The sequence below is a fragment of the Cyprinus carpio genome, chromosome A9, assembly GCF_018340385.1.
Source record: "Cyprinus carpio isolate SPL01 chromosome A9, ASM1834038v1, whole genome shotgun sequence".
Classification (NCBI taxonomy): domain Eukaryota; kingdom Metazoa; phylum Chordata; class Actinopteri; order Cypriniformes; family Cyprinidae; genus Cyprinus; species Cyprinus carpio.
This window is the reverse complement of record NC_056580.1, coordinates 29,922,416-29,937,099: the sequence shown is the minus strand read 5'-3', so window position 1 is coordinate 29,937,099 and position 14,684 is coordinate 29,922,416. Positions and strand designations below refer to the sequence as shown.

The 14,684-nt window shown below is 34.2% G+C and overlaps 2 protein-coding genes across 2 annotated transcripts in view; one reads left to right on the top strand and one right to left on the bottom strand.

The window, feature by feature from the left end:
- Nucleotides 1-14,684, top strand: part of LOC109060486 (phosducin-like 3) — a 261,660-nt gene that overhangs the window by 41,721 nt on the left and 205,255 nt on the right. The gene's annotated exons all lie outside the window — the stretch shown is intronic.
- LOC109102931 (tumor necrosis factor receptor superfamily member EDAR-like) overlaps nucleotides 3,516-14,684 on the bottom strand; it is a 36,277-nt gene continuing 25,108 nt past the window's right edge. The window contains 8 exon segments of the mRNA XM_042764408.1: nucleotides 3,516-4,163; nucleotides 4,806-4,866; nucleotides 6,549-6,596; nucleotides 6,598-6,742; nucleotides 9,292-9,367; nucleotides 10,703-10,777; nucleotides 11,362-11,487; nucleotides 12,275-12,358. Of these exon segments, the coding sequence (XP_042620342.1) occupies nucleotides 3,820-4,163; nucleotides 4,806-4,866; nucleotides 6,549-6,596; nucleotides 6,598-6,742; nucleotides 9,292-9,367; nucleotides 10,703-10,777; nucleotides 11,362-11,487; nucleotides 12,275-12,358 (959 nt within the window). The 3' untranslated portion in view covers nucleotides 3,516-3,819.

Sequence of the window (14,684 nt, the reverse complement as noted above, 5' to 3'; positions counted from 1 at the left end):
ATAACTTGAATTGAATTGGAATTTGAATTCTGATTCATCATAGTTTGAGCATCATCTTTGTACAAAGCTTGGCTGAAAATAGCCTGAAACCTAAAAATAAATAAAGTAAATAAATAAAACATTGTTTTGCCTATGCATGCCTTTTCATGTCTATATATATGAATCTTTTTTGAATACAGTCCTGGAGTCCTCTACTAAAGGACGTAGAATAGAAATTAGTTTTCAAAAATGTTTTTTTTTTTTCTTCATTTGTTTCTTATGCTCAACCCATGTAATGACATAACAAACCCCCAGCAAAATTCACACAAACCTTTTTTTTATTATTTTATTTCCAGGTCTCAGGACTAGTGAGGATTGACTCAGTAACCAGCACAACCATTCTCCTCCAGCCGCTCAGAAGCACAGATCGTCCCAGGCCGAGTGTTTGCTGAACTCGTGTCCCGTCCAGGCCTGGCTCTGATTTCCTCTTGATCTGTAAAAGTCCAGTCAAATATTTCAGCCTCATGAATGCATTAGTGACAGATCCCATGAGTCCGTGTGTTGTGTGTGTGAGGCAATGCTCCTCGATGACGGATTCACACCTTCTCAGTTGTTGACAGCGCGTGCTGAAACATGTGGTCTGTCTGCTGGATCTGAACCTCCCTCGTCGTGGAGAACCAGCGTCTGTGATCTGCTTCTCATGAGAAACCCAAACAGACTGTCAATCATCTGCAGTGACCTTCCGAAAACCTGCAGTGTTCCTGCTTGTGGTCTGAATCTTCTGAACATGTGCACCGGGATATTAAATCATTTCTTTTGAGAAGAAATGAGGAGCTGCTGGTGCTGTGAAATGACCTAGCAAGGAAAAAGTCCTTTAGTTTTGTCAAGATGAGCACTCACAATATAGACCCTGTACTTACAATATTTTAAAAATGATTATTTTTGTAATTTATGATTATTCTCATGACTGTTATAAAAGTTATTTTTATTGAAATTAGCATGAGGACAGCATACCAATACTGCAATATGCAATGATACTTTACTAATTTATTTTAAAATAACTATCAATCAATGAATAAAAAATACATTAAATTGCAAAAATAAAGTGCATAAATCAAAGAAATAAATAAGGTTTTCAAATGTTTTTTGAAAGAAGTCTTAGTGCATTTATTATATTGTGAATTATTTTTACTTGTTTTCTATGTGAACATATTTTAAATCTAATTTATTAGTGATGTAAAGCTGAATTTATTTGATCAAAAATACAGTAAAAATAGTGAAATATTATTACAATTTAAAACAGCTGTTTTCTATGTGAATATCTGTTAAAATATAATTTATTCCTGTGATCAAAAATGTATTTTCAGCATTATTACTCCAGTCTTCAGTGTCACATGATCCTGAAATAAAATAAATAATAATAATTTTTTTTGGCATCACAGCAGTGAGTTGGAGGATTGAATGAAGAATCTGGCACTAAAATAGAGTTGGCACAGAAAATAACAATCGACAACAATCTGATATATTTTCCTCATTTTATTTCTTTACTGATGCTGCTTTCTATACATGGTGCATATGTACAATAATAAGTTATATATACAGTTGTATGGTTGTGTTTGTTGCATTGATCCAGGAGCTCTGCTAGAAACGTGTGGATGAGGTTCACGTGGCCCTTAAAGAGTTTGAACATAAAATAAAAAAGCATTGTTTGTTGATATACAGTATATATATTAACGTGGAGAAGGGTAAACAGACGTGATGCAACAACAAAAAAGCCAAAAACGGTATTTAAAATAGTTGTGCATGCATACTGTACGTGTTTGTTCCGGAGACCGGCTCCATGTATCCACAGTTTCTGACATTCACTGCAACGTCTGATTGTAACTTTCTGAGTGATGAAGCCTCAAACACGAGTCTGTGAGCCGTCAGAAACACACACACCCACACACAGAGTCATGAAGCGTGTGTGTGAGAGAGTGTCAGGTCATCTAAAGCAGCTCGCTGCAGACGCTTTTCCTGCATTCTGCCTTCTGCATGCAGTTAAAGGTTTACACAGCTGCCTCTGCTTCCCATCGCACACTTTACAGCTTTTCCGTTTGGATTATTAGTTAATGAGGTGCTGGAAGTCACAGGCGCTTTACACTCCGAGTCATAAAACACCAATCCCAGACAATTAGTCCAGCAGCAGCGGCTCGCCACGGGACACACACACACACACACACACAACCCCGATGTATGTGTACTGTGTGTTTGCTTCATGTCTCCAGTGACATTTAGGCAAGACCCTACAGGCAATAGCATTGTTTTTTTTAGGTTTTTTTTTTTATTATTTTATGATATTATTTTTTAATAAATTTCGTAATAACAATAATAGGGTACCACAACTGTTTTATGTGTACAAAAGTAAATGTTTTAAATTTTAAAATATTTTTTATTATTTTTATTAAATGTATTTAAAATTATAATTTTTTAAAAACTTAATAATAATAATAATAGTAGTACCAGAAATGTTTATTGAACTAAAAAGTTACCACAAGTTTTAAAAATTTTAAAATTATTAACATTATTTATTTAAAAAAATGCATTTAATAATAATATTTGTAATGCTAGAATGGTTTATTTTTTATTTTATTGGTTTACATTTTAAGTGATACATTTTTTGGTATATATATAAATATATATACATTTTAAATAATTAAGAATAATTATCATTATTTATGTTTTTTAAAAAAATTTAGTAGTAGTACCAGATCTCTTTAGTGTAGAAAAGTAACAAAAGTCACTTACGTTGCAAAATCATGCACTGGTTGATTTAGCACGTATTGCTCTGTGTTTGCTCCATTTCATGTCTCTTCTTTCAGACTAGTGGAAAGAAAACATCCCAAATACACATTTAATTGTTTCTTTTATTGCACTTCATCTATCTGCGTCTGTAGATTTCAGTCTTCGGAGAGTTTTATTCCTCTCTGTATTCTGAAGGTTTGTTTGTATTTCATTCACACTGATTTATACAACACTTTACTCCTGAAAACATGGTGAAAATGTGTTTTTTTCTGATTTATGCAGTGAGAAAAAGAGAAATCCACCTCTGGAAAAACCTTTAACTCTGACACCGTGTCCTAACTACATGTGACACTTTTCCATATTAATCGGAGTTTCTGTCCTATAACCAGCTGCGACAGCGACACACAAACTTTCTATTTTAGAAACAGTTTTCTTCTATTTCTGGGATGTCTATGATGATGATAATCTCATGCACTGATTATGTGCTTTCATTCAATGACGCGTTACGTCTGTTGTGTACAATATCAAACAAGAAATTTGAACCTTGATTTTATGCAATGCTCAGATTTATGTCCTGGAAATAAATGCAAATGAGTGCATATTTAATTAGATGATGCCTCATTTGCATATGTAAACAACATTTCAGAAAACTTTTTTGTTTTAATGTAGTGTGATTCTTCAACTGGTGAAGGATAGTGATATCGATTAGTTAAGTCAAACCTGTAGTGTCTTGCCTTAAAACTGTGTTTTTATCAGGTAGATCGTTAGAGCGTTTAACGAACTTGAACTGACTCAGACTGTTGTTGCAGCAGAAAGCAAGCAGATGTTCACTGTAAAAATAAAACACATTATTGCGTCGCATTATTAATGCAACAGTGTGTGAAATCAGTCTGGAAGTGTCTGTTCACGTGTAGAAACGCTTGAGAGCTGGAAAAGTGATCGCTCATCTGTTATCAGAAATCAACAGCGTCACAGTGAAGGTGTCCGTCACGAGTTCATCTGTGAACAACCGTCACAGAAATACACAGAAGGTCTGCGCAGGTCCAGATCCGTCTCTCAGACGCTGGCGCAGCGGGAGCTGAGATTGGGATGGTGGCTGGACGGAGGGACGCTGTTCCCCGGGCCGCCCAGAATGTCGAAGCAGAGGGTCTCGACGGCGTCCAGCCGCTCGATCTGGACCAGACGGGTCAGCAGGTCCGGGATGCTGTATCCCGCTGTACTGATGCGGTCGAAGAGCTGCATGCCGTCCGTCATGCCTCCGATCTCGTCACGCTTCAGGCCGAAGCTCTCGGCGAGGTGCCTCCACGTCTTCACCACTGCCTTGTCTGTGCTGTAGGTGGCGCTGAGCATGCGGCTGCTGCGCTCCAGACAGTCGAACGGAAGCTCGGTCGGACTCAGACCTGTGCAGATAAACATCATCATCATCATCATCAGAGTAACACTAGGAGTAAAACATCATTATCAGGAAAGACATTCATGTGCAGGGTTTATGACGACCAACACACTACCAGAACTAACAGAAATTTTATTGTGAATTCATATTTTTTATTTATTATTACACAAATTTCTTAAAAATACTTTAAAAATAAACATTTACATTTTTTTAATTAAAATTAACTAAAATTAATTATAATTTAAATGATGATGATGATGATAATAACACCACCACCAGAATTGTACAAGAATTGGTTTCTTAAGCAAAAAGTAACAAAAAAAAGATACATATTTTTAATTATTATCTTTTATATTTATTTTATCAAATGCATTTAAAATTTTAAATATTTAAAAATTAAAATAAAGCTAATAAAATTTTAATTAAAAATAAATGTAATAACAACAGAACTGTTCTGTGATCTGTGAGAGTGTTATAAGTGTTTATTTGAATTGTATGTGATTGTTATGGGTGGTCCCATCAGAACAGTCCATTAGGATAAACAATGCTGACATATATTTTCATTTGACAATCATTTCAATGATATGAAATCAATAGTTTTTGATGATATTTTTTGTCAGCATGAATTCATGGTTATGGTTACACTCACCCTCTGCAACACTGCAGGCTTTTGCGTACAAATCCAGGATCTTTTTTCTTCTGCTGTGAATCTGCAGAAACAGGTAATGTTTGGAAGAGTCAAACAGAGAAACAGAGATCAGTCTGAATCTACAGAACAAGAACAGATGGAAAGCAGAAACTCTAATGCTGAAAAACTCAACAACAGCGTTCAAGAACAGAACACTCGACGTTAGAGGTGTGAAAGGATATACCTTACGCTTTTAAAATACAGTAAAAATTGAGAAATATTATTACAGTCAAAAACAGCTGTTTTCTGTGTGAATATCTGTTAAACTGTAATTTATTTCTGTGATCGAAGCTGTATTTTCAGCATCATTACTCCAGTCTTCAATGTCACATGATCTTCAGAAATCATTCTGCAGAATATTTTTTGTGGAAATAGTAAGTAAATAATGTAAAAAAATAATGTAAATAAGTTACTTACTTTTTGGGTAAGTAATGTAAAGAAGTTAATAACTTTTATTCATTATTATTTTATTCAAATTAATTAAGAGGTACATTAAAGATAAAAGATTTCTATTTTAAATAAATGCATTTTGTATTAAATGTTTTTTTGAAGTTTTTTATTCATCTGTGAATCCTGAAAAATTAAATGCATCACGGTTTCCACAAAAATATTGTGCAGCACAACTGTGTTCAACATTGATAATAATCAGAAATGTTTCTTGAGCAGCAAATCATCATATTAGAATGATTTCTTGAAGATCATGTGACACTGAAGACTGGAGTAATGATGCTGAAAATTTACAGCTGCGCATCACAGAAATACATTACACTTTAACACACTATTCACATAGAAAACAAATTTTTTAAATTGTAATAATATTTCACAATTTTTTACTGTATTTTTGATCAAATAAACTCAGCCTTGTTGAGAAGACGAGACTCTTCTTAATCGTAGTGATTCCAACTTCAGTGTAATTGACTGTAAATATATGCAACCAGTGGTGTAAAGTATTTGAGTAAATGTAATGATTTACTGTATTTGAGTATCTTTTTGGCTACTTTGTAGTTTTTTTACTTCGTAGGTATTAACAACTTTTACTCTCTTCTTCACTAGTCAGGTATATGTACTCTTTTTCTCCAATTCATTTGTAATGAGTCATGCAATTACTCATTACATTTTGCACGGCACCGAACCTTTTCTGCAGCAGTTTATTTCTGCTACAAAAGAAGCATTATTGCCGTGTAAAGGGCATTAAAGGTACTATATCTTGTGAGTTTTGCTCTTACTCAGTGAAACTTGTAAACAAGGCTTCTTTATGTGAATGTGAGTGCATTTGCAGGTAAAGTGTGAAGTGCAAGAAGACTTTAATTTTACTTAACATTATTTTATTTAACTGTCATATTGAAGAGACCTTTCTGAAGGACACTGGTTTACTTTTGCCCTTTTTGAGCACTTGTGCTTCACTGAGACTTAAGTGTCCGTAGATGATCAGAGGCGGTTGTGTTGACATTGATTTCTTGGAATTTTTGAGGTGTTCAGTTTTATTTTGATTATAGAAAGTAAACGTGGTTGTTTCTTGTTTCTTGTTTTTCAATGGCATTTCTCGTAGTTGTTGAGGGCTAATGCATCTTTGAGCGTACATTTAATATGAGAAAAATACTCAAGTACTGTTAAAATCAGATACTCTAAGACATTTAACTCAAGTAGGGTTTTCCGGGCAATTCTTTACACCTCTGTATATAGATATGTGTGTGTGGTATTCACCCCGGTGGCTCTGCTGCAGCTGTGCTGGTGTTGATGTTGCTGATGGTGTGGTGGAGCAGGTCTTGTCCCGCGTCAGATGCACCAGAGACAGAAGGCAAAGGTCAGCGGCTCCCTGTTTGTCCTGAGCTGCTTCCTCGTCACTGTCGATGCTGCGACTCAAGAGCTGCTCGTTCTCTGATGACGCGTCGTTCTCACTGCGACAGTGCAAGCGTTTAGTGTTTGAATGCTGACAGCACGTGTACAAAGAACATTAATTAGAAATAAACAAAAAAGCATTTAAAAATCTTAAATGTTAATTTCAACATTTACTACTAAATTTCTAAAATCATGGAACAGCTGTGTTTTTATTACCTAACATTATCAAAGACTGCTGTAAAAAAATACATTGCATTTTGTTAGTTCATATTAACTAATGCATTAACTAATGTTAACAAATGAGACCTTATTGTAAAGTGTTACAAATGTTTCTTATTCACTCTCTCAACAATTTTTTTGAATGGCTTCCTACAGTCTTGGAAAACCAGGATATATACATTTATTGGTTGAGAGTGAAGAACTTATAAGCCTTAAAATGTTTGGAATCATGAAATTTAGTTAAAGTATTTCAGTTATTTCAATCTATGGACACTTGTAGTATCTGTAATTGTTAAGAAAAATAGTGCATGTTGAAATATAAAAATTGATGATTATTTACATTATTGTAATGTTTTTGCCAGTCAGTCACTGTGAGCTGCATGAAGGTTCTTCAGGGTTTGAAACAACTCTATTCTTGATGAAAGAGTCTGATTTAGACATTTTCTCTTCTGCTTCTTGTGGTTTACGGTAATAATTATCATTATTATGACTAACTCATAAACGGGTGCAATCTATCTATATATTAGATTATCTAGAATATATCTGACCAATTGCAATCAGTCAGTCAGGGCTATTTGGCTTTCAGAACACGTTGTTTCAGACTAGTGAAAAGAATAAAACCCAAAATAAACATTTAAGTGTTTATTTTATTGCACTTTATCTATTTGCATCTTTAGATTTCAGTTCCAATCTATATCTTTAAAGAGTTTTTTTCTCCACTTCAGCAGCTCTTACACACACCAAATTTTACAGTTTTTTTCCTATCTTTATTCTGAGAGTTTTTACTGATAGGTTTGTTCATATATCATTGGCCTGGTTTTATTTTTGCACTTTATCTATTTGCGTCTGCAGATTTCAGTTCCAATACATAACTTTAAAGAGTTTTTCCTCCACTTCAGCAGCACTTGTATACACCAAATTTTACAGTTTTATTCCTATCTATATTCTGAAGGGTTTTACTGATAGGGTTTGTTTATATATCATTTACCTGGGTTTATTATTGCACTTTATCATTTTTGTGTCTGTAGATTTAATTTACATACGTATACTCTTTAAAGAGTTTTTTCTCCACTTCAGCAACACTTATATACACAAAATTTTAAAGATTAATTCCTCTCTAATATTCTGAAGTTTTTTTACTGATAGGTTTCTTCATATATCATTTACCTGGGTTTATTATTGCACTTAATCTATTTGCGTCTGTAGATTTCAATTTTAATATATATAAGGCTTTTTTTTCTCAAAATTAGTTTGTTTCTCCACTTCAACAGCACTTACACCACATTTTACAGTTTTATTCATCTCTGTATTCTGAAGGGTTTTACTGAGGGGTTTGTTCATATATCATTGGCTTGGTATTTTCATTGCATTTTATCTATTTGGATCTGTAAATTTTATTTATAATACAATCTTTAAAGGTTGTTTTCTCAAAATGAGTTTTTATCTCCACTTTACTAGCACTTACATACACCAATCTTAGTTTTATTCCTATCCGTATTATTCTGTTTTTAATGAGGGGTTTGTTCATATATCATTCACATTGATTTATAAAATATTTTATTCCTAAAAAGTATTTTTTTTTCTGTCTGCTGCAGTGCTAGAAAGAGAAATAAAAAATTCTCCCTAATAAAAAACTTTAACTCTAATATGTCAACAAAATCAAACAAAAATTCCGAAACTGGCTTTTTCCAGTGTTTAGAATTATGGTCCGGAAATGTGTGCGAATTAGTGCATATTTAATTACATAACGCCTCATTTGCTTATTTAAATATAACATTTCCAAAACTTGTAATATAGAAAAAAGTTTTCAATTCTTAATGTAATTACCCAAGTCAGGAAGTAATGATATATATTGGCTAATTTTTTGACTATTCAACTTTAGTGTCTTGACTTATAGAGATGAGTGTTATTTTCAACAATCAAAACTAATGAGTGTAAAGCAGGTGAAGTTCTCATCTAACTAGTATGAGGAAAGCAGTTTTATTTCTTAATTCAAGCTTCTGCTGTGCCTTGGGAAAAAAAGGAAGAAAAAAAGGGTTTGAGGCGAAAAAGTGTCATCTTATGTTGAAGCAGAGCTATTTTCACCTGCCGGTTTTGGCTGCTCCTCTGCGTAATTATCACACGCTTGATTACGTTTGTCTGAAATGAACATCTCCTGTGGAGAGCATAGCTACAGGCTGGATCTGTGTTCATCCTGTCTGTGAGCCACATAATGTTTCCAGTCAGATGAGAAGAGAACAAACACAAACACGTCCTGCGGTGGCTGAAATACGGCACACAGTCTCCATGAGACATGGAGACGAGGAAACGTGTTTGACTTCACTGTGCTGCTTAAACCCTGTTTGTCTTGCAGCAGTTAAAAGTTTGTTTAGCATGTGTGAAGACTCACCTCTTTACTGTTTTTGGAGATGAAGGCTTGAGCTTATCAAACTCATCCTTTTCTGCAAAGATGCACAACGGTTTTTCTGGAAAGACATATGTGAAGATCAGTGAGGTGCTCAGTTCTCAAAAACTGCACTAATGTGATCAAGATTATGAAACCAAAACATAGCCATGATTAATACTATAATCAGTATTACAAATTATAAGCAATAATTATGTGACTAAATGGAATATCATGGTAGAAAATAGGGCTGCATGATTTGGGGAAAAACTTTTCTGATAAAATTATGATTGCAATTTGAAATGCAACTGTAAAAAAAAAAAAAAAGATTGCTGTACTTTTTTTAGCAACTCAGTCTGGCCAATATTTTGTGATTTACATATAGGTATGGTAATAATAATATGTTTTACTGAAACTTTTTTATTGAAAAGCTCCTCTGGACATAAGAGTTGTATAGTTTTTCAGTGTAATTTCAATAAAAAATATCAATTTGTTTGCATCGAACCTATTTTAATTTGATTTCCAAATTTGATCTGGATAATTGACTGCGTGAATTATGAATATGCATTATGCATTCTTCATCATTGTGCATCATTTATTAACCCTAACCCTAACCCTAAGCAGTTTATGCACTAATACATTAAGGTTTCTTTTTTTACTGATCAGAATACAAACAAATGCATTTGGTAGATTCTTTTATCCAAAGTTTTATCCTTTTATCCACTTATATTGCATGCAAGGTATTTACATTTCTATATTAGTTCATGCATCCCTGGGAATCGAACTTGTGGCATTGTTTGAGCTACAGGAACTAAACAGATGTGAGTCAGATATGCCTGAAATGAAATAGATGGTCTGTTTTGTGTCTGTGTGAATGCTCATCTGAAGTCAGAGTTGCAGCTGCGAGAGCATGAGTGGTTCATTCCCCATGTTTTCTGTTTATTATAAATGGCTTAGCTGAGAATATCCGGTGGGAAATGGGATAAACGCGGATGTCTAGCGGTGTAGGTATTTGCTCATCCCGTCTGAAGCAGGATTAATGTTGTGACATACAGTAACATGCATTCATCTGCTTTTCTTCTGCTTCAGTCTTTTACCTTTGGGACTGTTTCAAAACGATTTTTTAAAAGTTTTTTTTAACCTTTTTTTTTATGAATGCACTGCAATGAGCTAAGTGTGTGTTATATATTTCTACTCTTCTGACAGTGATTGATTGATTGATGGCTAAATGAGCTGCAGTGAGAGTGAGTGAAAGCTAATTTTGAGGTTCTTTTCTCCAGACGGTATGAGATAGTTATGTGGAGCCGCGGGCTGAAAGAACATTCCAGATCTGCCGTTCATCTCGTCCCATCAGCCGCCTGTCAGATCCTCTTAAGCAGTTTAACACGTACAGATGTCAAACCAAGCGTTCGCTCACCTTGAACCTCCTTCTTCTCCTCCTGCTTGTTCGTTTGGGCCTTCCACTGTCTTATTATTTGTCCAGAGCAGCATGCTGGGAAAGAAAGAAAAAAAGAAAGAAAGCACTCTGTGTTAATTCACAGCACTGCTGTTCATTTAATGTCTGGAGCAATAAGAAAGAGTTTGAAATATGGGAATGATCTCAAGTAAATGTAGAGCAGAAGGACTCAAATGTGATCAGAAAAGCTTCTCTGTGGACGAACACACACACACACACACACACACACACACACACACACACACACACACACACACACACACACACACACACACACACACACACTTCTATCAGCTAACCAACCACTATCCTTAAACTCACCCATCACAGAAACATCTGCCGAACCCGAGATTCACAACAACAGCAGATTTGTAAGTCTGTTGAACTAGTGAGGTTTTAGTCAGATGTGTCACTAATGGGTTGTGTCAAAGTATTTCTCAATATAAATGAGGACATTTTGCCTACACAAGTATATTCCAAACAAGTACACACATACACGCACTCACACACACACACACACACACACACACACACACACACACACACACACACACACACACACACACACACACACACACACACACACAGATAACAAGTGTGTTCAGTTTCAGTGATCTTACCTTGTCCACTCGGTTTGGTCTTCAGGATGTAGAACATGATGATCATCACTATAGCGATGGCCATGATGAAAATGGTTGACATGGCGATGATGAGGGCTGTTGCTAGGTGACCTTGTCCTGTTGGATCTGGAACACAGTAAAAGATTCTATGTTGCTTGGCAACCATAAAAACGCTACAGTTGCACTAATGAACTGTCGTCATGTTGTTCAAACCTGTTTGAGTTTCGGATCCCATTGACTTGTATGTAATATGGACAATATTACATATATGTAATGGGACCCGGAACTATTTAGTTACCAACATTTTTCAAAATATCTTCTTTTATGTTTGACGAAACATTTTTGTTATACTTAACTAAAATTAAAACCATAAACAAAAACCTTTTCACTACATGGAATAAAATATAAAACATAAAAAAATGATTTCAGCTAGTTTAAAATTTCTCAGTTTAATTTATTTTAACATTATTTTAACAAACACACAACAAAATCACTAAAACTTTAACTAAAATTAAAATGGGAAACATAAAAAGAAAAACTCTTAATATTCTCAAATACTCAAATATATTAATAATACTGAAAATATTAATTAAAAATATTAATAAAATCTGTAATAATATCTCAGTACTGAAAGAATGACATGAGGGCGAGTAAATGATGACAATTTTCATTTTTTTGGTGAATTATCACTTTAAAATGATTGTTTATTATGAGTATATTATTAATACTGAATGCAACTTGTATTTCTCATATTCTGTCATGTTGCTGGAGTATTATCAGAGCAATTACAGTGATTTTATTATGTTTTTACGAACGCCCCTTAACCATGGTAAATCTGCTGTGTTAATATAAAACTAGAGTGGATGGATCAGAGGTCATGTGACCAGTTCCCAGTTCCCAGCATGCATCTCACCTTTCTCTGCGTGTGGGAATATGGTGGTGCTGCTGGACGGCACGCTGGGAGCTCGTCCCGATGACGGTGGCGTCGACTGCATGCCTGTCAGACAACATTCAGTAAAATCAGTCAATATATCGTGCATCCGCTGTTATTATTTTGCATTATTTGTGAATCATTTGGGCTCAAAAACTAAACTGCATGAGCTCAGATCAATGAACTAAAACACAAAACCTGTGCTGATTGAAAGAAAACAAGTGGACAAAAACAGTGAATATTAATATGATCCTAAATTAACACTGCAGTGCGATCAGAGCTGGATAGCAGCTGTAACCTGCATTATGTAATCATATTCCAAAAATCCAAAAAAAAAACTTGTAATTAGATTACTTTTAGTAAATAATATTCGTAATCAGACTGCAGTTACGTTTTTATTGATTTCATGATTACATTTTATTCACACAATAGCAATAAATTAATAATCATTTACTGATTCTCTCTAATTCTTCCTTTTCATCTTTTTGATTTTCCTAAATATTACACATTAAAATGCACAAATTCACATGATTCTTATTTACATGTAATGCAGTTCTCTGATGTTAATGATCACATGACATGCAGGTAAACAAATAAAATATTTCTCTCTTTTTTTATAATTGTTTTATTTTGATTGATATTATTTTAAAATGATTTATTTTAATTTAAGCTTTTCATTAAAATCATGAACCCCTGCAGTTCCTTCACGAACCGTAATGTAATGATAATGTTAATTACAACAAATGCAATATATTTTCTTCCTCTATGTATTTTTGTTAGTGCTGTCAAATGATTAATCGCATCCAAAATAAAAGTTTTTGTTTGCATAATATATGTGTGTGTGTGTGTGTGTGTACTGTGTGTATTTATATATATATATATATATATATATATATATATATATATATATATACACAAACATACAGTATATATTTTGAAAATATTTACATGTCTATATTTATATTCATATCATTTCAATTTTAAATATATTTAATTTAAAAATTAACATTTTCTGAAAAATATACATGCATGCATGTGTGTGTATGTATATATACATAATAAATATTATGCAAACAAATTGGATGCGATTATTTGTGGTTATTCATTTGACAGCACTAATATATATGTCAATATGGTACAACATTATCCTATTTAAATAATATATTTAGATAAACGAGGTTAAAAGTAATCAAGATAGTATTCTGATTATATTACTGAGTAATGTTATGAATTACGTTAATAACTGTAATTTGGAATCAGTAATCTTCTCAGCACTGACCGCAGGAACATTAATAGACATTTATTACAGGAGAAAGAAAATCCTCTCCAGGTCAGAATGACCAGAAATGACGCAGAGCTGCTGATTTTTCTTCACTTTAAGTGAAATGTTCAGTGATGGAGTATAATTCAGTGCCGCATGACGTGTAGTGTATAACAATTCAAGATTAAATATGGGACACTAACAGTCTTAATGGACTAAAGCACAAATCTGCGAGTGTTTTCAGCTCTCGAGTTGAAGTATTGATTTAATTATCGCGCACCAACAGCACGATTTGTCAGTGCTCTCATACGTTTGACATCTTTGCTTATTTCTTTCTCATTGCGAGTGTCAAACACACTGTAAACAAAACGAACGCCGGATGGCTCCGCGAAACCCCATCCGTCATCTGGCAGCGGGCTGAGCTCCGACTTCAGGAAGTTCATTAGAAACCATTATCAATCTGATGTTACCACATTCGGTGAATGCCAGATCATCTGTTGAGATCCCCGGAGCGCGTGCATGTGATCCGAGGCTGTCTGTGCGTGAGCAATCACATGTGTTTCCATGCAAGCAGCAGCAAGTTAATCATCTTTTTACTCTTAATTATTAGACGCGAGCTGCGCTGCGGGCGAGCATAATTTGCAGATTACCCGGCGAGTGCGAGCATGTCTTCACTCCCTCCGCATACTTCCACATCTACGGCTTTAAAAGACCTGTTTTTAATTGCATATAATTCCCACCTACTTCATTTCTGTCACCGCACAATAGAAAACAATTAAAGAGGCTCTGAAAACCCAGGACCGGCGCAGACGTGTTTGCCAGCACAAAGACCCTTCATTTACAGTGTGTTTATCCAGAGAGACTTACAGTCACAGAGCCAGCAACATTCATAACACATAATGCCAGGTTTATTAGACTGTTAATGAACCATCATTCTCAGAGCGGAACTAGACATGTAAAGAAATGAACTTTACCTTTATAGCATAAAAGCCACAAGTTAAATAATTAATGGGCATAAAAATGAATGTATAAATAAAATAAAAAAAGAAAATTAAAATAAAATGAAATGAAAAAATAAAATTATGAAATAAAATAATAAATAATTTGTCAAAGAACCAACCATATTCATGA